The sequence below is a fragment of the Crinia signifera genome, chromosome 2 (assembly GCF_055691185.1).
Source record: "Crinia signifera chromosome 2, ASM5569118v1, whole genome shotgun sequence".
Taxonomy (NCBI): Eukaryota; Metazoa; Chordata; class Amphibia; order Anura; family Myobatrachidae; genus Crinia; species Crinia signifera.
The window spans coordinates 49,024,946-49,050,593 of record NC_139218.1 but is presented as its reverse complement, the minus strand read 5'-3'; the positions used below and the strand labels follow the sequence as shown (position 1 = coordinate 49,050,593).

The 25,648-nt window shown below is 43.6% G+C and overlaps 1 protein-coding gene across 2 annotated transcripts in view; it reads right to left on the bottom strand.

Moving 5' to 3' along the window:
• The window catches only part of APOO (apolipoprotein O), a 58,753-nt gene that overhangs the window by 6,491 nt on the left and 26,614 nt on the right, over window positions 1-25,648 (bottom strand). For both annotated transcript variants that reach the window (XM_083172000.1, XM_083172001.1), the window contains exons 2-8: window positions 23,931-24,038; window positions 19,817-19,936; window positions 15,941-15,995; window positions 13,120-13,215; window positions 8,980-9,071; window positions 5,694-5,798; window positions 3,656-3,747 (exon numbers count right to left, since the gene is read on the bottom strand). In XM_083172000.1, coding sequence (XP_083028126.1) covers window positions 3,664-3,747; window positions 5,694-5,798; window positions 8,980-9,071; window positions 13,120-13,215; window positions 15,941-15,995; window positions 19,817-19,936; window positions 23,931-24,038 — 660 coding nt within the window. In that variant the 3' untranslated portion in view covers window positions 3,656-3,663. The remainder of the gene's footprint in view (window positions 1-3,655; window positions 3,748-5,693; window positions 5,799-8,979; window positions 9,072-13,119; window positions 13,216-15,940; window positions 15,996-19,816; window positions 19,937-23,930; window positions 24,039-25,648) is intronic.

Below are 25,648 nucleotides of genomic sequence, written 5' to 3'. Positions count from 1 at the left end.
GCAGATGAGTGGCTTTGAGGATGGCTTTGCATAGCACTCTGCTATGCAAAGCTGCCCCCCCCCCCCCTGCTGATGGCGCCAGGCAGGTGGAAGCCGCTAAGTGTGTACGCACTGAGTGGCTTTCCCCCCGCTGTCCATACACGCTGGGCATATTCGCCCGGTGTGTATGGACCTTTAGACTCAAAAAGAAAAGAAGGAAAAAGAAAGGCAACATGAATTTGAGACAATCAAAAAGGTGGACCATTGATCACTGCCAAGTCATATCAGGAGGTATTATGAAAGCTATTCCATGACGCGTCCTTCATAACTGTAGACAGAGTTTTTACATATGAGAGCCAAATATCAAAAAAATTCTCTGTCCATTTCTCTTTGCACAAAGAGGTTTCGGCCCAGTCCACAGAGAACAAAAAGGTAATTCTAGGGTCAATGGGACTGGATCAGGAGATATCCGTTGCGACAATATGGTCTTTTTGGTAGCTGCTGACAGTTTGATAAATAATGGGCGATTACCTTTACCTGCTAGCTAGCAGGGTTGAAATGCCTGGACAAAGTCCTGGAATTTTTGGCCCGGGACCCATTCACACCAGCACTAGACCTGGGATTCCAGGCTGGTGTGAAAGGGGTCAACCCACGAATGCGTGGTATGATCGCGGGACCGAATTCCTGGGTATGCCCCTGCATTTTCTGCTGTGAAAGGGGTAGGGCAATTACAAGGGGGCCCACTGAAAGAGGAATGAGATTCCCTAACCCAATTATGCCCGTGGCAAAAAGGCCAGGGCCTCAGTTTTTGTATAATTGATTTTAAAGCCAACCATCGGATTTGTAAAATAAAGTAAAAGGTCATTAGCAAAAGCTGAAAATGTCATTTCAGACGAAACCAGCTTAACCCTTTGAGTGCCAAGTGAATTGATCAACATAGGAGTGAAAATTGCCCAGCAAACATTTTTATTCATCACAATGACCTGTAATATTTACCTTATATAGGAAATATATATATATATTTTTTTACACAACATTATTTGAATTTATATAACAAATGTGAGCGATGTTGGCATTTTAGCTGATGTTTTGCACCTCTCTCACAGAGGTGTTGGCACTCAAATGGGTTATACCTGTTTCTTTAACAAATTTACTTAGGAGAGGGTCCAATGCAAAGTTAAATAACAGCGTGAAGAGTGAGTAACTCTGTCTCGTGCCTCTATGTAAACAAAATGAGCGGGTATTCAGGGCATTTATGGTCATAAAGGCCGTAGGCTGATGATAAAGGGTTTTAAAAATGTGTATGAACTCTGGCCTGAAACCTTGATGCAGAAAAATTCTATTCATACGAGCATAAGAAACCCAAGCAAATGCCTTGTTAGCCTCACAACTAACAATAATATCTCACTTTTCCAATTGGTGTGATTGCAACATTGCAGCCAATCATGTGCGAACTTTGTGCACAAGGGGCGGTTTTTCAAAAACCCCGTTTGTGTAGGGTGGAGAAGTTTAGACCGGATTGTCTGAAGATGGGTGGCTATAAGCTTAGAAAATATTTTGAAATCCCTATATGAAGCACAAAAGGTGGGATCCTTGTTTGTTTGAGGAGTACTATCATCCTAAATGCATTAAAGTCTGATGGGGCCTGGTTACCTCTAAGAATGGAATTTCGTGTTCAGTGAGATTTGTGGTAAAAGGACAAATTGTGGTAAAAGGAGTTTGTCATATGCCCCAGAGAAGCCATCTGTTCCAGGGATTTTGCCTTTAGGCAATGACTTTATAATGGTCTTTATTTCGAAGTCATACATGGATGACGTAAGATATTTTCTATCGTCTAGGTCCAATTGTGGAAGGTCTGCCTGGACAAAAATTCCATCCCACTTGTTGGGGAATCTGGAGGAGCCAAATATAGATCCTCAAAACACAACTAGTGTTATGAATTGTGTCATATGTTTAGAGGTCATGGAGGACTTAACTAGATTCACAAGTAATTTACCTGGTCTGTTGCCCCATCTAAAATACCTGTTCTTCAGATAAGTCAGATTTCACTGGGCTTGTTCCATACATAAACGGTTATACCGGTTTGGCATACCTATATAGTAACCTATTGAAGTCCGACAGATGCACATACATAGCAGAGTAAGTGGATGACACTGTTTTTGCTGCTGAAGTAAAATTATTCTGGAGTTTTTTGTTCTTAGAGACAACATATTATAGAACATGGCCGTGTATAACTGGTTTGGCAGCTTGGCAAAAAATGTATTTAACATCATCTTTATGGGCTGCGTTGTCAAATGTCAAATGTATTTAACATCATGTTATGGGCTGCGCTAGCACAATACACATGTGAGAGGCTCTTGTATATGGTGTATTTTCTCCAGAAGACCAAGTCCATTGTTATATCTTTATGGGGAGATGAGCCCTACAGCCTGTAGCACTGTCATCTGTATCAGTATCACCAGTTTTCAATTTACAGTAACATTCCCTGTGTCCTTAAGCAGCCCATACACGGTCCGTTTAACGGATCCGTTTGGGACTTAAATAGTACACATCAGATCGCATCCCTAGTGCATGCAGTGTGCTTGCACTGTGATCCGATACGATGTGCACCTAGTACAAAAAGTATGTGCAGCACATACTTTTTGTACCGTACTATGTAATGCGCGGGAGCGTGCATCGCATAGTACAGAACGGAGCGTGTATGGGCTCCTTTAGTCCTGGCGGTTTCCCACCAGATGAGGGAGAACTTACCAGGCTGTAGTGATTCAACTCTTTATGGTGGAGGAAAACATTCCAGTTGATTTATTAATGTCCACTTATTCATATGTAACTAATGTACCATGTGCTGTATTCCAAGGAACTCTCTGACTGAGTTACTTTGTTCCGTATGGCAGGATTTCTCAAACTCCGCCATTACAGTCCAAAATATATATGCTTGATTCCAGATGGTTAAATCAATTGACTGAGGTACTAATTAAGTCACCTGTGCTTATGCATGAATAGCCTTGAAACCTGGACTGTAATGGTGGTGTTTGGGAAACTCTGCTTCATGGTATTTAGGTGTACAAACATATATTGCATTTGCTGTGGGAGTATGGATTGACTCAGGGCCAGTGGAACTACTGCTCCAGGCCCCCCAATGAACATAGGCCCACAGTAGACTGACAGTATAAAAACTTTTTTTCTCGCTCACAGGTTGGCAATGTCTGTCCTTCAAAGCCCTTACACAAACCCTGCTGGGCATTCCCCCCCCCCTTGCCCCTTCCTGCCCTAGTCCCAGTTCCCGCATTGAGCATCAGTGCAGCCTGTAAACTGCATATTGCACTGACGCAGGATAGGAGGAGGGGGGTTGGGTGGGGCAGGGGTGGACATTTTTTTGTCATATCCTGTGGGCTATTTAATAAAGTTTTTTTCAAGGTTATTAAAAAAAGTGTTCTGCAGCGTGTATGCCATTGGCACGCAGGGCGCCTACCTCCTCCTGGCAGCCCATTCGGATCAAACAAAGGTAAAAATAAAAACAACAGCTTGTAAATGGGGGAGTATAAGGTTATCTTATAGAGATTGGCTACATGGTGGTTATAGCTAGGAGGACTAAACACATGTATGAATCCTAAACATCCCAGTATATCACATATGAACAGATCTGCAGTCAGTGAAGCTGATGGTGACCGCTCACCTTCACTTTCAGCGTTCAGATGAAGTAGTCGGCTGCGTCTTTTCCTCAGTTGACAACAGGTCACTGCTTACTGGTGGGTCAGAGGTCACAGGCTTTAAAGGAAACATGTATTAGTCCAACGCTTTGTACATGTCACAATGTAATAATACACTTCTACAGAACCTTCTTGTTACTTAGACAGCTCACGGTGGCTATTTTGTCCTTGTTTAGTGACCATCACATTGAAAGATTCGATAGTGGATGCCCAGCCATCATTTGATGGCGGGCTTCTTATGTACATATCTCATAAGTAATACAATGGGAGTGGGGTGGGGAGGGACTTGGGATGACCATATAACTGGTAAATGAACCACAGCAAAAAATCCTCACATTTTCGTAACATAGAATAAATTACACATTTAAGTGACTGCGATACATCAAAGTCAAATTGGAGGGACGTGGAAGGATTCTGAGGGTTTGAAAAAACAAAACAAAGCGCAATCGTTAAAGCCGTTTACCCTAAAGCTGCATACACACTATGCAATGTTTTTTAAATGATATGCGTGATAACGATTTCATGAATATTATTGTGCATATTGTCTAGTGTGTACTCACTAAATCATTAACGATGCGTGCTCCAATGGCTCGTTAACTGCCCCCTTCCATGTCTGATCATGCAGTCAAATTTGGACTATATGTTCAGAAGGGGGGCTGGGTGACGTCACGGAACGATATAGTTCACCGTGTATGCCCTAAAATCGGTCACCTGGGAGTTCCACCGATACGGTTATCGACATTGCACAGTGTTTACAAAGCATAATATTTAGGTTTAAAATTTGGAAAGCTAGGGGGCGAGGGCTAGGGAAACTACGCATACTTAGTATAGGCAGAAGTCTTCACTAAATCTGAAAAAAACTTGGGTTCAAATAAGGTCTGAGGTTTCTAAGAGCGAAAATGTGCAGACAAGATGGGCCGTGTGGTTCTTATCTGCCATCAAAGAATGGATCTGCATGTGAAATATGCACAGATCAGGCTCTAGAACCCCTTTGAGCATAGTTTCAAATAAACATATTTCCAAGAAGCATAACGTCTGCTATAGTCCCAGCATTACCCACTCCCTATAGACTGTAAAACTCCCATACGCAGGGCTCTGTCTGCCCTTTCTAGCAGGTTCTTTTGTAAACCCCATCTGTAACTTATTTGCTATTGTTTTGTATGTATTATGAAATAAACCATGCACATTGGGGTTCTATCAAAACAATGCTGATGATGGTATCGGTAATGAGCCACAGATATCGGAGAACTACACGACAAGCTTATGTACATGGTATTGAAGCAGATGTTACTAGCAAAATGTATTACTAATAGCAAATCAGTGTAAACGTGTATTGCACGTATATGCAAGCAGCTAGATAATGGAACACAAAAACATAACCCCAATGTATCACCAGTCTGACAAGAGCTGGCCTATTGCATATAACAAGCCAGCTCTACATTAGGGTAACTATGTAAGGATAAGACTGAATGGCATCTGGATATTTCTCTCCCTATTGAATTTAATGGTCTTCAGTCATGTGCAGAATGACCGTGCATGGGATACTATCAGTATCCCATGCACGCTGTACAATATAGGACGACGCACCTGGAGCAACTAGTCCGCACAGTTGCAGCAGCTTGCTTACTACCTTATGTAAGAATCCACCTGTTTGTCTGCAAGTGGAAGGCCAGCCAGCCCACTATTTTGAAACCTTTACTAGTATAAGGACTTGCTACTCACTCCATGTTGGATGCAAGCTTCATCTGAAAAGGTGTCCCATCTCCATCCACATGCTATGAATGAACATGTGGTCAGTTTACACACCCAGGAGATGGGTCAGTTGCGAGCAATGGTATGGCCAATGTCCAGTTACCACCAAGAAACGTAAGATGTAGGCCGTAGGATTATTTATTTCTACAGTGCATGTTGTGCAGTCTGCAGATAACGAGCCACACTTCCAATTACGCTGGACTCCGGATCCGGCCCTACGTGGGGTAATACATTTCCATATAAAGCTCCTACCTTTTCACTTTTTTTGGTAGACTTTTTTTTCCCGCCATCTTTCCACAAGGATTCTATTGTTACAAGTCCTTGGAGACTCCAGTCATAGAGGAGTGTGCCAGTTCCCTTGACAAAAAAAAAGAACAGATGTTAACATTAAAATATTATGAGACAATGATAGTAAAAAAACGGATTATACAGAAAGTACAATTAAAAACTGTTCTATCAAGAAAGTTAGAAACCTTTTTTATTTTCTAAAGATCATTTTAAAAGGATTACTACGTAGTTCGATGTGATGAATGGGAAATCCAAGGAAAGAGAATTCAATAACATTGCTAAAAATCGAAATAGCCTCAGGGGTCCCTGCTGGACGGGGTGTGGAGTTTGTATTATAGATGGTTTTTTTTTTTGGGGGGGGGGCAGTTATGCTTTAAAATAGATTGTAAACTGAAATGCGGTTCTCCTGTAGTGCTTAATTCAGGAAGTTAAACTGATACACACCGAAACTGAAATCTTCAGATAGGAATCATTAAGGTAAAATAAAACTGATGTGTTTCAGAGTAAACTGCAGCTCCTCATATTCAAAACACAGGGCCAGATGCACTAAGCTTCAGAAGTGATACAATGGATAGTGATAAACAACCAACCAATCAGCCCCTGCCTGACATTTTTCAAACACAGTCTGTGACATGGCAGGTAGGAGCTGATTGGCTGGTGGTTTATCACTCTCCATTTTATCACTTTTGAAGTTTAGTGTATCTGGCCCACAGTGAAGAAATGCTGTGACCTGACTGAGAACGCGCAGCGCAATTCTGCATAGCCTGTAGTTGCTGGCTGCTTGCTTATTTAGGGAGCACTTCCCTCCTAGCATCACCCATTGCAAATATTGCTGGGGTGAGTAATATACATGAAAAAAAAGAAACAGTCTTTGATATATACTAAAGCTGCACTACTACCCGGGAACATACATGGCTAATTTGCTCCCCTGGTACACACTACTCTGACAGCCTGGGTGTGATTGGAGGATTGACCAGCACACAGAGGGGCAGATATATTAAGCCTTAAAAAAAGATACTGTAACCACAAGGGTGTTAGAACCTGATTTACTGGACATTTATCACTCTTTCGGTTATCTGTTTAGAAGGTTATCCGTTTTCTTAACACCCAACTTAGGTGTATCATGCAGAGGTCAAAAGCAAAATGAGGGTCAAATATGTCTAAAGACCGCTTAATTTTCTTTATACAAACATGAATCAGGCCCTATGTTGCTATCTATCTATATATTTTTTCAATGTTTCTGACACAACAGTTCATTAACAAATCAGCCTAATATCTTTGTAAATACTACAGCATGTACAAACAAGCAACAAGTACCAATATACTGATGCTCAAACATAACTCATGATTTTAAAAGATTTAAAATCAACTTATGTCTAAACAAAACAAAATATTCCCTTTCATAAAAATGCTAATTTCCCTATTGGGTTTTGGCACGGACTCAAAGCAATATCAGACTGACTGTCAATTAAGCTGAGCACGAATGAAATACCAGGGAACAATTGGCGCTCTGTCTCAGCGGATGGGACAATTAGTATGTTGTCTGTTAGGATATATTGTACACAAAGTTCTCTTCATTCTAAATCAATGGGCTTTATAAAGCCCACTTGGAGCTGGAATAAGCAATGTATAAATCATGCCAAGACTCCATCTAACTATTTAATTATGTGGGAAGGTGACGCATTGATAGTGTTTATAGGGGGAAGGGTTCTAAAACATAGGGGGAGACAGGTGATTACCAAATTGAATAAAACAATTATATTATGTTACTAAATATGCAGAACACCAAAACCACCCAAAAGTGATAGTAAAATGTTACTTCAAACTGCAAAGTGATATCCCTTTTACACCGCTGCAAAAACCCAGGTTTTTCCCTCCTAGACCTAGGTCGGCGGTGGTGTAAAGGGGGTTAACCCATGTCCCTTTACACTGACTTCTACCCAGGTCCTGACCAGGGCAGAACATGGGTAGTGGGCAGTGTAAATGGGTATGCCGGGTCTTACGACATGGCTCCAGTTTACAGCATGGGGGAAGTTAAACCTCCGGACCGCAGTGTCCTGTGGTCAACATGGAGGTTGGGTGGGGTGCGTACACAGCCTGCGCTGCTGTCTGCTGCACCAGAGGCAGGAAGGAGCTGAATGGATGCCTGTGTACGGCATCCATTCACCTCACGGACGGGGACTGGGGGGGGTGCACAGAGACTGAGGGCAGCCCAGGACAGGGGGCCTGGTGCCTGGAGATTAGGTCATCTCCCAAGCGCCGCCCCTATTTACAGCACCACAGTGTAAATGGACCAAAACCCTGAATCCGACCTGGCTTTGAACCGTGATCCGGGATTTTGTTGTAAAAGGGTATGACCAGGGCTATTTTTCAGTAGGCTCCAGCAGAAACTGAGGCCCTTATTCTAGTTCACTCTTTCTGACAAAATATTTCTTAGATGGACAAAACCATGTGCACTGCAGGTGAGGCAGTCTTCTGTTTGCACTAACTCCCATAGCACAAGCACACTAGAGAAACAAGCACACTAGAGAAAAAACATAATTAGAATAACATAAAAATATATCCCAAGTAGTGCTAATGCTGGTGAAGGAGGAGGAATAGGTGTTATAGTGTCACATTACGGCACCTCTTTGGAACATAGAGCATTCTGAAAGATTGTATTCTCCTAAGACTGCGTGTTCCCAAGTGCACTGTAGCTATTTCTGACTGAAAGATACTGTACATAGCTCCTGTTGCCAAGAGAAACTTTCAAGCGGTCTCTAACAAAATTCCAGGTAAAAATATGTTTAGAGACTGGTCAGTAAACAAAATGCATCATTGCATCTGGTCACAGAAAACACTACTACAATCTGATTGTAGGGTCCCAGGACTAAACCTGAGTGCAGGGTCCCAGGATTAAACCTGAGTGCAGGGTCCCAGGATTAAACCTGAGTGCAGGGTCCCAGGACTAAACCTGAGTGCAGGGTCCCAGGACTAAACCTGAGTGCAGGGTCCCAAAACTAAACCTGAGTGCAGGGTACCAGGACTAAACCTGAGTGCAGGGTCCCAGGACTAAACCTGAGTGCAGGGTCCCAGGACTAAACCTGAGTGCAGGGTCCCAGGACTAAACCTGAGTGCAGGGCCCCCAGGACTAAACCTGAGTGCAGGGCCCCCAAGACTGAACCTGATTGTAGGGTCCTAGGACTAAATCTGATTCTAGGGCCCTTCATATTAATCTATCATATTTCTAAAATGGAAAATTGATAATTACCTTTGCAATTGTAGCTGCTTGCTGTGGATAATAGAGAGAGGCTCCAATTCCCATAAACCCTAGTGGATATACTATCTTCTTTATTCTTGAGCCTGTTGGTAAATAGGATAAATACATAGAACTTAAAAGATAGAATCAAACTTAAAAGAAACTATTTTAGACAAGAAGCCACTTTCAGAAACATTTCTCAGATCACATCCATCAGTAATGTGTGAGCAGTCTGCACTAGTAAGGTTATGTATACTGCAGTAAGGTTACTGGGAGTCGGTACACACACAAAGCAATACTCATCCATTGGAACTGTTCTACAGCCTATATACCACCAATGCCAGGAATCAAAGGAGATCACTCATTATAGCTGCCGTAGCTTGAAACACCAGTAGGTACATACAAGGCACGTACAGCGTATCACCCAGCCAGTACATTCAAGGCACGTACAGCTAGGGTGGCCAATCCCGGGATTGGCGGGATCCCGGGATTTGGCCCCCAAAACGCCGGGATTTCAATCCCGGGATTGGAGTTTCCAATCCCATGATTTCGGGATTAAATTTTCCAATCCCAGGATTTCGGGATTAGACTGCGCATGTGCAGTCTAATGCCGGGCAGTGTCTGAGCGGGTGCTCAGCAGCTGCCCGGCTTCTCCCGTCCCGTGTATCAGAGTTCACGCAGTGCAGGCCGCACAGGCTACCTCCGTCCTGTGACCGGCCAGAACACGCGCCCAGCAGTGGACTGACTAGCTCCCAGCCTCCAACCCGCTCATCCAATAGCGGAGCAGCACACACCAGGCGACCAGCCCCGGCTCCATCAGACTGGCTCGCCCACCCGCCCCACCTCCTGGCTCCTGTCCGCACCACGTATCTGTAAGTAATTATGTGGGGCGGACGAGGCAGATTTTTGATTAGGGAAGCCAATCCCGAGATTGGGCATTTTTCAATCCCGAGAATGAAAAAATGCCCCGGAATTGGCATCCCTACATACAGCGCATCACCCAGCCAGTACATACAAGGCACGTACAAAGCCTCAGCCAGTACATACAAGGCACGTACAGCGCATCACCCAGCCAGTACATACAAGGCACGCACAGCGCATCACCCAGTTCAGTACATACAAGGCATGCACAGCACCTCAACCAGCCAGTACATACAAGGCATGTACAGCGCATCACCCAGTTCAGTACATACAAGGCATGCACAGCACCTCACCAAGTCAGTACATACAAGGCACGTACAGTGCATCACCCAGTCAGTACAGACAAGGCATGTACAGCGCCTCACCCAGTCAGTACAGACAAGGCATGTACAGCGCCTCACCCAGTCAGTACAGACAAGGCATGTACAGCGCATCACCCAGCCAGTACAGACAAGGCATGTACAGCACCTCACCCAGTCAGTACAGACAAGGCATGTACAGCGCCTCACCCAGTCAGTACAGACAAGGCATGTACAGCGCCTCACCCAGTCAGTACAGACAAGGCATGTACAGCGCCTCACCCAGTCAGTACAGACAAGGCATGTACAGCGCCTCACCCAGTCAGTACAGACAAGGCCTATACAGCGCCTCACCCAGTCAGTACAGACAAGGCATGTACAGCCCATTACCCAGTCAGTACAGACAAGGCATGTACAGCGCATCACCCAGTTCAGTACATACAAGGCATGCACAGCACCTCACCAAGTCAGTACATACAAGGCACGTACAGTGCATCACCCAGTCAGTACAGACAAGGCATGTACAGCGCCTCACCCAGTCAGTACAGACAAGGCATGTACAGCGCCTCACCCAGTCAGTACAGACAAGGCATGTACAGCGCATCACCCAGCCAGTACAGACAAGGCATGTACAGCACCTCACCCAGTCAGTACAGACAAGGCATGTACAGCGCCTCACCCAGTCAGTACAGACAAGGCATGTACAGCGCATCACCCAGCCAGTACAGACAAGGCATGTACAGCACCTCACCCAGTCAGTACAGACAAGGCATGTACAGCGCCTCACCCAGTCAGTACAGACAAGGCATGTACAGCGCCTCACCCAGTCAGTACAGACAAGGCATGTACAGCGCCTCACCCAGTCAGTACAGACAAGGCATGTACAGCGCCTCACCCAGTCAGTACAGACAAGGCCTATACAGCGCCTCACCCAGTCAGTACAGACAAGGCATGTACAGCCCATTACCCAGTCAGTACAGACAAGGCATGTACAGCGCATCACCCAGTTCAGTACATACAAGGCATGCACAGCACCTCACCAAGTCAGTACATACAAGGCACGTACAGTGCATCACCCAGTCAGTACAGACAAGGCATGTACAGCGCCTCACCCAGTCAGTACAGACAAGGCATGTACAGCGCCTCACCCAGTCAGTACAGACAAGGCATGTACAGCGCATCACCCAGCCAGTACAGACAAGGCATGTACAGCACCTCACCCAGTCAGTACAGACAAGGCATGTACAGCGCCTCACCCAGTCAGTACAGACAAGGCATGTACAGCGCCTCACCCAGTCAGTACAGACAAGGCATGTACAGCGCCTCACCCAGTCAGTACAGACAAGGCATGTACAGCGCCTCACCCAGTCAGTACAGACAAGGCCTATACAGCGCCTCACCCAGTCAGTACAGACAAGGCATGTACAGCCCATTACCCAGTCAGTACAGACAAGGCATGTACAGCGCATCACCCAGCCAGTACATACAAGGCATGTACAGTGCATCACCCAGCCAGCACATACAAGACATGTACAGCGCCACACCCAGCCAGTACATACAAGGCACGTACAGCACCTCACCAAGTCAGTACATACAAGGCACGTACAGCACATTATCCAGCCAGTACATACAAGGCATGTACAGCGCATCACCCAGTCAGTACAGACAAGGCATGTACAGCGCATCACCCTGTCAGTACAGACAAGGCATGTACAGAACATCACCAAGTCAGTACAGACAAGGCATGTACAGCGCCTCACCCAGTCAGTACAGACAAGGCATGTACAGAACATCACCCAGTCAGTACAGACAAGGCATGTACAGTGCATCACCCAGTCAGTACAGACAAGGCATGTACAGCGCTGGGAACAAAAGCCAAATAGATCAAGGGCTAAATTCCATGAGGGTGGCTCCGTTTTGTACTATGTGATGCGCACTCCCGCGCATCTCATAGTACAGTACAAAAAGTATGTGCTGCACATACTTTTTGTACTAGCTTTACATCGTATCGGATCGCATTGCATGCACAAGGCATGCGATCCGATACAATGTGTACTTTAAAAGTACAAAACGGACCGGTAAAACGGAGCGTGTAGATCTTGGGTTGGGATCCCACACCCAATGTGGAATTTGGATTTTCTCACCGTGCATTTGTGGGTTTCCTACCACAATTCAAAAATATACTCGTAGATTATTGGCTCTCAACGAAAAAGAATAACCATAGTGTATAAGTGTGTGTGTGTTTGGGGGGGGGCAAAGTTGTTCCTATATGCCTCAGGAAACTGGTGGATACATGTATTCTGATGGTTTCTGACTCAGGGCAAGTAAGGATTAAAGACACAATGGTAGATGTATGAAGTTTTGTTATGGGGGAGAAGCAGTATCAGTGCCATCATCTGCACTGATTCCGCTTCTCCATGTATGAAGGAGGGGAAGCTGGGAAAGTGAAAGCTTGAGATAGCAACATAAGAACAATCAGTAGCACTGACCATTCTAACACCTGAGACTATAGATATAGACAGATGCAGGTGTTGTTGCCCATACACTGCAGCAGAAACAGTCCTGTTTCTTGTTGCAGGCTGTAGGCTGCAGAGGAGATCATACATAAGTAGCGAGATACCGCACATGCCCAGGGAACTGGTAAGGGGAGAGACACTATGCAATAGTACTAGACTGATGCCTTCAACGTTCTAGCGGGGACCGCCACAGGGGGGGTTTCACTCCCCCCAATCTAGCAGGCAATAATTTGATACAAATTGTTAGTATGGCTTCCTGCTTCACCTCGGTAAACGAGACAATACAAAGGTCATCTATATCATACCTGAATGTTTTTACTGTAGCATTTGTGTTCTCCATTCAGTACATCTTGCACACTGTTGTGATATAGCTAAACATTGGAAGAACATTATTACTCACATTAGAATGTACTAACCTCTTGCAAGGAATAAACCAACCACTCCAGCAAATCCAATCAAACCAAGTCTTGGGTAGAATCCAGGAGGAGCATCCCTTAACAATTCATATGTCACTAGAACCAGAAGGAATATATTAGCAGCTTTGGACAGTAAAAAAACAAAGTTAGCCAAAAAATGTATATGATCACCAACTTTCGTTTCATATTATCTGTGTTGCCAAATCTGCTTGTAGACTATGAGGATATTCAATTAGCCACGACAGTGCTGCAGCAGTAAAAAAAAAAAAAAAAATAAAAAAATTATTTTGCAAAATAAATTTTGGTACTTGTGAACTTTCACGGCTCCCATGATGTGCATCGTACAGGGAAAAATCGCATCGCATGAGATCGCATTCGATCTGATGCGATGCAATGTCATTTTTCACAGAAATTATGGACATGAGTTGAAATCATGTAAAATGCACCCCAAATGTCGTTTTTCACACTGTATCACTCCCACTATCAATGCCAACCCGAAGCGTGGCAAGCACAGCGAGCCCGCGAGGGGCAGCGGCACGCGTCCTACGACCTTTTCATACCCCCACTATCCACGTCGGCGTGGAGTTGAGAATAGAAAGTGTGGTGAGCGCAGCGAGCCACCGAGCCCGAAGCGTGGCGAGCGCAGCGAGCCCCGCGAGGGGACGCGGATACCTGTGAAGTCCGCGAGGGGACACGGATACCTGTGAAGCATGCGAGGGGACACGGATACCTGTGAAGCATGCGAGGGGACACGGATACCTGTGAAGCCCGCGAGGGGACACGGATACCTGTGAAGCATGCGAGGGGACACGGATACCTGTGAAGCATGCAAGGGGACACGGATACCTGTGAAGCATGCGAGGGGACACGGATACCTGTGAAGGTATCCGCATCCGCTCGCCACGCTTCGGGCTCGGTGGCTCGCTGCGCTCGCCACACTTTCTTTTCTCAACTCCACGCCGACGTGGATAGTGGGGGTATGAAAAGGTCGTAGGACGCGTACCGCTGCGCTCGCCATGCTTCGGGTTGGCGTTGATAGTGGGGGTGGTACAGTGTGAAAAATGACATTTGGGGTGCATTTTACATGATGTCAACTCATGTCAATAATTTCTGTGAAAAATGACATCGCATATGGCATGCGATAGGAGCCGTGAAAGTACACAAGTACCTAAATTTTTATCACCCCTATTCAATTATCTTGCACAGAAAACCCATTTATCATGTGAAAATCCATACAGATGTAGCCGCGCTCAGGCTGCAAAATCGCAGCATAATGCGTTTCTATGAGCCGTGGCGAAACTATTGCGCCAATCGTCACCGTTGTTGAACTGGTGAGTGTGGCTACAACTGTAGATCTTGCATTAAGGAGTTGCAGCAATTATCGCAGAAAAAAAGGCACTTACAGTATGCTAGGCTTACAATAAACTAAGCTGTGCCTTACTACAGGTCAGTGGTTGCCAAGCAACGTGTAAAGAATCCGAATTGTTTTCATAGAACCCTCAGTCCAGACGTTTAAGTATCAAATTCCAAATTTGTGGTGAAAGACAGAATTCACTTTTGTTTGTCCATAAATAATTCAAGTTATTCCTGGTCCCCCAACCCGAGGCACCTCTGCAAGCACCCATGATCTGGTTTTCATTGTGGGGGCATGGCTTGATCAGAAGCAGATATAGCACATGGGTTACCTTTATCCATACTTGTCTATTTTCCCGGAATGTCTGGGACGCACCTAAGTCTTGAGGAGTAGACCTATCTAGAAGTTCTCAGACACTTCCCTAGTGAAGTGTGCGGACTGGGGACTTGATGCACAGTGCAAGGACAAGGATGGGGGTGTGGTACAGGGCGCCAACAGTAGGGATTACAACAGTCATTAGTCTGACGTCGGAATCCTGACTGCCGTGACTCAAACAGATGGGCGAGCGCAATTATGCCTTGTGTTTATTGTAATTGCCAAAAAATGCCCCCCCCCCCCGAAAAAAATGTATAAGAGCTAAATATTTTTATATTACACAAAGCCTCATTTATGTGAAAACAAACTATACAGTTTTGGTTGGAATATCATACATGCATCCTATTCCCAGAAGATCTCTAGAGTGCAGCGCTCATGCAGTTTAGCTGTGCCCCCATTGTGGCTTGCTTGTTATTGTGACTGGATAGAGAACCAAGTCAGCCGGAGTGAGGAAAGTACCATGCTGTCTGCAATGCTCTCCCCAAACCTGATGACATATGTCAGTCATTTTCTGATTAGCTTAGATGAAAAGTTAATAAAAATGGGTTTACTGGGGGAAAGAATATGGCCACCTACAACAAGCTGTCAACAGATGGGACCAGCCAGAGAGCTCATCGTTAAAACACATGGGCGTCTGTGGCGCAGAAAGCCAAAATGACAGTTAAGAGAGAACCACACAGTTTACATGTGCAGAAAACAAGTGTTTTCCTTGTTTGTTTTGTACCCTTCTAGAAGACGGAAACAAAAATAGGATTTATTAGTAGTGTTCATTCTAGCACTAGCCATCTTTGAAAACCCATGCAGTTCCTCTTTCCTCCCTGGGCTGTCGCTGTCTGCTGTAGTGCTTCTAGCACAGTGTGGTCTGTATATCAGCACTGATATGCAAACCAGACCTGTGCTAGAAGCACTACAGCAGAGAGCGACAACCCAGGCAGGGAACAGAAACTGCATGGGGTTTCAAAGATGGCGGGTGCTAGAATGAACACTAATTAGTAACTATAGAGACATTTTCCATATATTTGCTAGATGTTGTATTACTAAAAAGGGAATTTTGTCAGGGGCATATAATCTCCAAGTCTTTAAATGTAATACCTTTAGAGTGATCCACAGCAGTCTCCAGTTTAGGCTTAGTCTTTGCATACAAATCCTATACAACATAACAAAAAGACCACCTGTCAATTTACTTAACAATAAAAAATAATTTGTTGCCAAAATATGTCTATGTCAAATTTTCTTTCCTTTGATTAGCGTACAGTACATTACCATGCAGAATATAGAATTACTAGCTATGCCCCCTCGAAGAAAAAGCTTTGAAAGCTAGTCTGCTACCTTGTGATTGCATCTGTGTTTCTGTATGTGTGAAAAGAAGGAGGTGTAGTTTCACTCGCTGCCAGCAGTGTATATATTTTGACTTTCTAGAATACCGGAATGATTTGAACATACAAATAACTGATCCCTTTGTTCCATAACACTTTAGTTCTTGTAGCTGCTGGTGTGCGAGTTTGGCTGGGACCATTACTTTTCTATGACAGACAACCAGTGCTGTGGCATACAGTAATGTGACTAGTCCCACTACCATCACTGACATGCTGAGAGAGTGAGACTGCGACTGACAGCCATAACGGTTTTCCCTACAGAGTGATTGTGAAAAGGTGATCATGATTTGTAGAATGCAGCAATGACAACACACAGATGTGTGCTTACAAGCTAAGGGCCTATTTCGGCATGGATCGGTAATATCAGAAAAAGCAGTTGACTGTGAATAGAAATCTGACCCATACGCAAATCCCCAAACATTGAAGGTTCCCTCTCCATCTGAGCAAATGTGAGTACATCTGGGGCTGCCACTTCTCTACGACTGAGACAAGATCGAAGTGGTAAGCGCTGACGTCAGAGACCCTGCCCAGAAACACCTGGGCATTCCTTGCAACCCCATGCTTCCACCAAGAATTCCTGTCAATCAAACTGTTACTGCTATGTGAACGATAATGTATTCGCAAATTGCGTACACACATGTGCGGGATTGGGAATTCTCTATATGTTAGGCCTGAAACTTGCTAGTGAAAAAATAATAATTCGGTACTTGTTTCCTAGCACGGCGCCCATCGCATGCCGTAATTAGTGGTATGTGATGGGACCCGATTTTCGGGTCCTAAGAGCCGCACTGTACAATTTTAAAATTGCATTGCATGCCATTACAATGGCATGCGATGCGATTTCTCATTGTACAGGCACCTTGATGGGTGATTACTATGTTAATTGCACCCCCATTGTTAATGCCACCCCCACTATCAACGACAACCCGAAGCGTGGCGATTGCAGCGAGCCGCGAGGGGTGGCGGTACGTGTCCTCCAACCTTTTCATACCCCCACTATCCACGTCGGAGTGGAGTTGACTCTATATAGTGTGGCGAGTGCAGCGAGCCCCGCGGAAAACATGTGAAGTTATCCGCGTCCCCTCGCAAGGCTCGCTGCGCACTATATAAAATCAACTCCACTCCGACGTGGATAGTGGGGGTATGAAAAGGTCGGAAGACGCGTACCGCAGTGTAAATGATTGACGCTTTTAAAAACTGGAGAGTTCTTACCAAATCTCGCACTTTATGAATATCTCAGCCTATTAAATTTCACCCTTTGTGTCAACATTGAACTTCACCCCTCTGTTAATTATAGTACTCGCATTTCCATAACATTCAAGTTATTTATAGTCTCCTGCCAATTACTAGTGTTACTCGCATCTAATGAGGCACAGAGGGGATTACATGCTGCCGTACGTAATCAGAGCAAGCACGTCACCAAAGCAAGCTGCACCAGGCTGTTCCCATGGCAAGCTCTGAGCAGGCTGACTGATGACATTTCTGGGCACTGCAGAGTTCCATAAACTAACAGTCAGTTAGCGCAATAGTACATAACCTTCAACACTTTTCATCTATGTAGCTATGGCTATGAATTTAAAAACACAAATGATCCTTGTTTGGCGCAACATGTTAATTAAATACAGGAAACATTTAGTGAAGGCACCACAAATACTGATTCAGGGAAGAGGAAAGAGAAATGTAATTTGAAATAAATCACAATCTCTTTTTCAAACAGTGTAGTGTTACATACAGTTACATAGTAGGTGAGGCTGAATAAAGACTTGCGTCCATCTAGTTCAACCTATGTTTATAATAGCTTATCCCTTGTTGTAGTTGTTAAATCACAATATGCTGTACCCTGCAAAGCAGCAATCCAACATACTGTAGGTCTTTAGTATCTTTATATAGTAAGTACAGTACATATTAAGCATATATGAAAGTAATTTTATTTTTGCTAAAACTAATTAATAAGTAAATTTAATCGTGAGATTGCAAAAATGCGTGTCTCCTGTAGCTGTAATTTAATTAGCTACTATATTTTTGTGAATGTCTCGACTTTTACTGTCTTTGAAGTGTAATGCTGGCTATACACTACACCAACTTTCATCCAACCATTTAACCACTGTACACTGCAGTTGGTTGGTTGGACTGAAAATCTGGTACTGTGCCACACATCAGAAAGACATTGCACCCAATCATACAATCTCAATGCACTGTAAGATGGATTGTATGAAGATTGTGTGCACATCATGTGTACACAGTCATACAATCACACAATCTCCTGGCCCCAGGAGATTGGCGGATTGGTCCTCTGATTTGACGGGCTGCCCGTCACATCCGTTGGGATTGGGAGCAGATTGCACGTGCTTTTAAGTACATGCAATTTGTCAATTTATAGATGGCTCATACAACCAGAGTCATGTGACACTCCCTCCCTGACTAGCAGAGAAGAGAGGTGCAGCTTCCGGGTGGCCCGTGGCAGTGAAGATGCTGGGAGCCACAGTAGTTTCCATGCGACAGACGGGCGGGCGGCTGAAGAGAGCGGTGGACGTCCTTTTGCACAATTCTGTCACTACTCTGAAAACAGTTTTCCGAGGATTGATTCATTAAGGCTATTTAATAATGGCATAACACAGCAGATGTGAGCAAATTGGTAGTTGCTGGCAACCTGTAAATTAAAAAAATAAATACATATAGGTACTCCTATCCTTTTGATCCTAGTAGGGCAGCCCCCATTTAAATGAAGCTTCAATCATACAATCATGCAGCAGATGGATTGTATGACAGATTGTGAGTACATTGTGTGTCGAAAAACCACCAAGGACTGCCGGAGAGTTGAAGGGAAATTGGACACAATTATGATTGTAAGACCGGTCTTTCTGATGTATGGCCACCTTAAGGGAGCAAATTACTATAAAAAAACCCAGTAAAATGTACAAAAACATTCAGTCAAATTGTTTAAATCAAACAGATTCAACTACTGAGTGACAGTTTTTTGTCTGTTTACAGATTTTGGGAGCAAACTATTGCATTACAAATTACATTTACTCCAGATTTGTATTCAACTGAACCAACTAGTTGGATGAAAGTCTGTCTAGAGCAGGGGTTCTCAAACTCGGTCCTCAGGACCCCACACAGTTCACGTTTTCCAGGTCACCCGGGAGATGCACAGGTGCATTCAGGACTCATTGGCACATTTTAAAAAAGAGCCACAGGTGGAGCTAATTATTTCACTTGTGATTCTGTGAGGAAACCTGCAAAACATGCACTGCGTGGGGTCCTGAGGACCGGCTTTGAGAACCTGTGGTCTAGTGTATGGCCAGCATAACATGTCGAACGGTGTGATGGAAGCAGCTGGGCACCAATGCGCACTAAAAAACAAGATTGTATTGAATGTGATGAGAGGGGTGTGGAAGGGACAGCAAAGTCTGAAATCACCAGGTACAACAACCTGATACTTGTAACATGGCAGGGAATGTACTGTACATCCATTTGATCTGTCCTGGAGACAAGTCAGGATAATAGGTCGCTATGCCAAGACACACTGAAAGGTAAAAGCATTAGACGTGACATGTCTATTCCCCCAGTGAGCATGTATGTGAGGCAGTACCTGGCACCAGCTAGTATATGGGGACACAGATTCTCTCAGCCATGAGATCCCCTCCTCCAGCTCTGTCTGTTTCTCTTCAACATATCTGGCTTCTTGTACTGGGGTGGAGTACAGGGAAAGCTGCAAATATTTAAAGAGAAAAAAAAAACAGCCATAACCAATGACGCACAATGCCTGTAACAGACACTTATTAGAATGTCAATTAAAAAAAAAAAAAACAGAAACCATTTACTAACCAATCTATTTTTCTTAGTAAATGCCATATAATTAAATATTAACCATGTATTAATGCTCAGATCAAAATTGTATTATTCAAGAGAAAAACAAACGTGTTGAGGAAATTCCTTCCATAAAGTCGCTATCTGCTAGTCATCAGCTGAGCCAACATTCACATTAACGCTACAATCAATGTACAAGAAACCAGCGCTTCGGAATATATGGTCACGGAACGTCTAAAGTCCTTTCATAATTACCTGGCTTTAACCTGGCTCGGAGCCAGGATACAGAGAACTATTTCAAACCTGGGTTACCCCCCCCCAGGGGCGAAATGTAATAGGATGAGAGATTCAGAAGGTGAGAGATTTGGTAAGAAATCTCCAGTTTTTTTTTTTTTTTTACCATACATTTTTATTTGGTAATACATTGTACATGATAGCATACATTTTGGATACATAGGTTCTGAGAGTACAGTAAATGTTTAGCATTATATTGTACATAATAACAGGATTAATTATTCATTTTTGCAGATTTTTGTTGGCATGGTGTTGCTTCTGTGGTAGACTCTGCGGCAGTCCCTGTATTTGAGTTTGGGAGGGACAGAACAGCTATGCTCCAAGATCATGTATATACCAAGGAAATTTTACATTTAACAATTGAACAGTAATAAACATTTTTAACACGACACATCAGCATTGGTTTTCTGTTTGGTATGGTCTTTTTTGTGTGAATTTTCTTGATATATGCAAATACACACTTTACATATCCAAATCTTGCTTATCACACGAGTGCTTTCTGTGTCAATAATAATACATAGGTAAAGTTTGGGGGATATAGTTTGAACTTGGTTAGGGGTTTCAGGTTAAAGGAAGAGGGGGAGGGTAAGATTGTGAGAGGGAATTTGGGGGCTGATTCTTAGAAGGATGGAAGGGCTTTGGAGAAGGTTAGAGAGAAGACGTATAGAGGGATGTAGAAATAGGATGGGGAAAGAGAGTAAAGAGAGAGGTAAGAGGTTGCGCTGGGTCTCCGGGGGTCACACAGGTCTTGCGTTGGTGAGTTTTTAACTTGAGAGTTTACCGCTGCATCAGGATCTGATAGAGGTTCGTATCGTCTTGGATTAGATGTCTGGATCAGTCAGGAGTGTGTGCGTTTTAGGGTATACATATGCGTAATTGACGTGTTGTGTCTGGGGAAAGTGATTTGATGTAATTTTCCCATATATTGAGGAACTTTTTGAGGGTTTGTTGGTTGTTTGTGTGTGTCCCCAACCATGTCAATCTAAAAAATAAGAAAAGTTTGTCTTCAAAGATTTGCATGGAGGGCGGTAGGGGGGACAGCCATAGTTGCAAAATAGATTTTCTAGCTACACCTGCTATTACTGAGAGGAATCTTTTTTCCTCTGGGTTATTGTGTATGCATGATTTTGTAACTCCCAGGATTGCCCATTCTGGAGAAATGGTGAATCTTATTTTCATTGTGTGGTTGATAAAGTCAACGATTTTTGCCCAGAAATCTTGTATTTTGGGGCATTCCCAGAAGCAATGTGTCAAATTTGCACGTGGGTGTGTACATTTAGGGCAAGAAGGTGAGGAGGTAATGCCTATTTGGGCGGCTCTCGATGGAGAGATATAGCTTCGGTAGCATATTTTATATGTCATTTCTTTATAGGAAATATTTGGCATATTTTGTAGGGACTGTTGTAGTGATTCTAATATGTCTGGGTATGGGTATGTTAGATGCGGAAAGATTTCAGTCCATTTATGAATACCTGTGGAGTAGTTGCGTGAGAAAATGGGTGTCCTAATGGTGGAGTAGAAGAGGGATATAAGTTTGGGTGTTTGGGTAGGTAGTAGGAAGCATGCGTCAAGTGGGTTGGAACAATCTTTGTTCGTTAGGTCTCTGAGAACTGCTTGAGTGTAGTGCTGTGCTTGGTGTAGTGCTCGTAATCTGGGATATGGAGAGGGGTTTGAGTGTCTCGGTGTTAGTGAGTTGTTTGATTGAGGACAACCCCAAATTTGTCCATATATTGAATGGGGGGCCCGATTTCCCCTCTTGGAACGCTGGGTTACGCATAAGTGGGAGGTATAAGGTTTTTTTGGAGTTTAAGTTCCAGGATTTGCGTATTTTATACCATATTGTTCTGGTGGACATCAAAATAGGGTTATCCCGTATTGAAGGAGGTATGTTTCTTTTGTACATATGTAAGAAGGCTATAAGATGTATATTTGGTATTAACTGCTGTTTCAGTGTAGAGTTTGCATAGCTATTGGTGGAATTTAGCCAGTCTTTTATATATCTGCATATTGCCGCTTGGTTGTAAAGTGCTAGGTGTGGGAAGTTTATGCCTCCCTCTTTCTTGCTTTTTTGAAGGATTTTTAGACTCATCTTGGGTTTTTTGCCCGACCATATAAACCTGCGAAAGGCGCTATTGATTTGAGATTCGTCTTTACTGGATAGTATGATCGGGAGAATTTGGAGGGGGTATAGTAGCTTTGGGAATGATATCATTTTTATGAGGTGAGCACTCCCCAGGAAGGATAGTTGCAGGTCTTGCCAGTGACGCAGTTCGGAGACAACTTTTTCTATTATTGTTGATATGTTTAGTTTATATATCAAAGATAGGTTTTTGGGGAGTTGGATTCCCAGGTATGGTATGCTAGTTGTGGCCCATGTCAGTTTGAGTGGTCTTGCCCAAGCGGGACAGATCTGGTTGGAGAGGGAAAGGGCAGAAATCTCCAGTTTTTTTTAAAGCGGCAATCATTTACACTGCAAAATCAAAGTGGTTTTGCAGTGTAAATGATTGCCGCTTTAAAAAAACTGGAGATTTCTTACCAAATCTCTCACTTTCTGAATCTCATCCTATTACATTTCACCCCAAGTATTCCCAGGTCGTTGCCCTTCACACTGGACCCAGGTCTACCATTGACCCGGGTCTTCTGAATTCTTATCTCCAAGCGCTATTGTGCACATCAAATCATTTTTTTAGGAGTTATTCGGGTCATCAAACCAGGGTTGAACCTTTCAGGCCTAAGCTGGGTTGTCCACCTGGGTTCAAATATTACATTATATTATACTGTGCGCCTTGAATATAGTCCCTTTCCCTCTCATGCTGTAGACCAGGCATGTCCAACCTCCGGCCCTCCAGCTGTTGTGAAACTACACATCCCAGCATACCTTGCCATAGTTTTAGCAAGGCATGCCTGTTCTAGACTGTTGGGGGCAGTGCATAAAAACAATACCATGGGGTCCTATTGAACTCATAATATGGGGCAGTACGGACGGTGTAATGGTTAACATTACAGCCTCTGAGGTCATGGGTTCGATTCCCAACATGGGAGTTTGTATATTCTCCCCGTACTTGCGTGGGTTTCCTCTGGGTACTCCAGTTTCTTCCCAAAATCCAAAAATATACTGGTAGGTTAATTGACTCCCAACAAATTAACGCTAGAATGTCTGTGTGTGCAAGTACATGTGGTAGGGAATATAGATTGTAAGCTCCCGTGGCAGGGACTGATGTTCAAGTGAATGTTCAAATATTCTCTGTAAAGCGCTGCGGAATATGTGTGCGCTATATAAGAAACAGTTAATAAATAATATATATTGTTGTGCAGGTACTCTTTTTGTCTACCTGGGTTGCAAGACCCAGGAAATATCTGCTAGCAAGCAGTGTAGGGGACTGGACTCTTAACCTGGGTAGACCCATTTAGACATATGCCCAACCCAGGTTGATGAGTGTTCACCCTTAAAAACCTGAGTGTTGGGCTTATGTCTAAAGAGGTGCATCTCGGATACCTTGTAGACAGAATAATGTAGGGAGCAAATTTCTTTGAAGCCATTTCTTTATAGGGATTACTTATATCACTAAAATTTAACATTGTAACTTGTGCAGAAAATGTACCTCTTCTACTTTCATCAGTATTTTGGCAGGAGTCTGTGTTTCACTGGCAGCATGTACCCGAAGCGTGGCAAAGCTCAGGCTGGCAGGAACCGCCAAGAGTGTCACTGCCTGAGGAAGAGAGAGCAAGTTCAGTACATCTAGGAGTGACACAATGGCAGCACATTCCCAATATGGAACACACAATCACAAGGGTGTCATCTCTGGCCATTATCAGTACACAGAATGGAATTATCAGTTTATCTTCTGAATCAATGCAACATATATTATACAAGAAGGGGTTTATTCACTAAGATGGGAGTTCTATTGCTGTCCATACACGCCCCGATATGGGCGTGCGTTCCGTGCTTAACAAACACGGATCACATTGCATTGCATTGCCTGTACATGCGTTGTGCATGCAATGCGATGTAATGCGATGAAAACAAAGTACAAAAAGTATGTGCAAGCACATACTTTTTGTACTGTGCGATGAGGTGCCGCGGGAGCGCGCACTTCAAAGCACAGAACGCACAGCCAGCATCGCAGCGTGTATGGCTTATTAAAGATCGGATGTTGCTATGGGCAACCAATCAGAATCTACTACTTATTTATTTAGCACCTTCCAGAAGATAATAGATATAATGTGATTGGTTGCCCATGGCAACGCCACATCTTCAATGGAACTCCGATCTTAGTAATAAAACCCTGGCTAAGCAAATCTTATGAGTCATATCAATTGTACTGCTGAAGCTAATATTTTGCATACAAATCTGATGTTATGTTTAGAAATACATAAAAAATTGAATTTATATGACAGGAGTTTGATTGCCTATAGCTAGGTACACACTGTGCAATAATTGCGTAGATCAACCAATTCTCAGCTGCTTACTGGTGCACAATATGTAGCTACTAGTATATAAAGGAGAAATACATTTACTGTTTTGCTTTTTATATTTTAATAAGAAAACTAAATCAATCTGTTCTGTCAAGCACTTCACTGGACTAGTTAAAAGCCTGTAAAAATGACAGCTTCTGCAATGCACTTTCACTTTGAGTGGTGACCGTTTTTACTTTCACTTTGAGCGGTGACCGTTTTTACTTTCACTTTGAGCGGTGGCCGTTTTTACTTTCACTTTGAGCTGTAACGGTTTTACTTTCACTTTGAGCGGTGACCGTTTTTATCCCAAATCCCCTCAACCCCACCCCCAGTCCCTATCTGCTCCTACCTCCAATCTCTGTCTTCACAGCTACAGGTTGAGTATCCCTTATCTGAAATGCTCGGGACCACAAGCATTTTGTATAAGGGAATTTTTTTATTTTTTTATGCAATCATTTTTATTTAAAGTTTGTCGATTATACATAAAGCAACAAAAGAAAAATAAAGATTTGTATATATAACAAACATATGCTCAAGTGTGTCTGTTAACGATAAATATGCTAAGAGGGATAAAATTAATCATACAGATATATGACATGGGGTATCATGGCACAAGAGGAAAGGACAATGTGGGACAGTGAAAAGGCATACAAGGTGAATCTCAACATAAAATCTATTATATAATATAAGTACGTGGGAGCAGTGGTCAGTGGCGATCATGTCTATTTGTTGGTAGAGAGGATCTACAGTATGTAGTGGGAGGTGCATACTGCGAGTCGCTCCATCTGGACCAGATAGCATTAAATCTGTGGCCTGCTTTTCTAGCTAGATATCTAAGCCAGGCCTGTATGTTGGGGGAGTT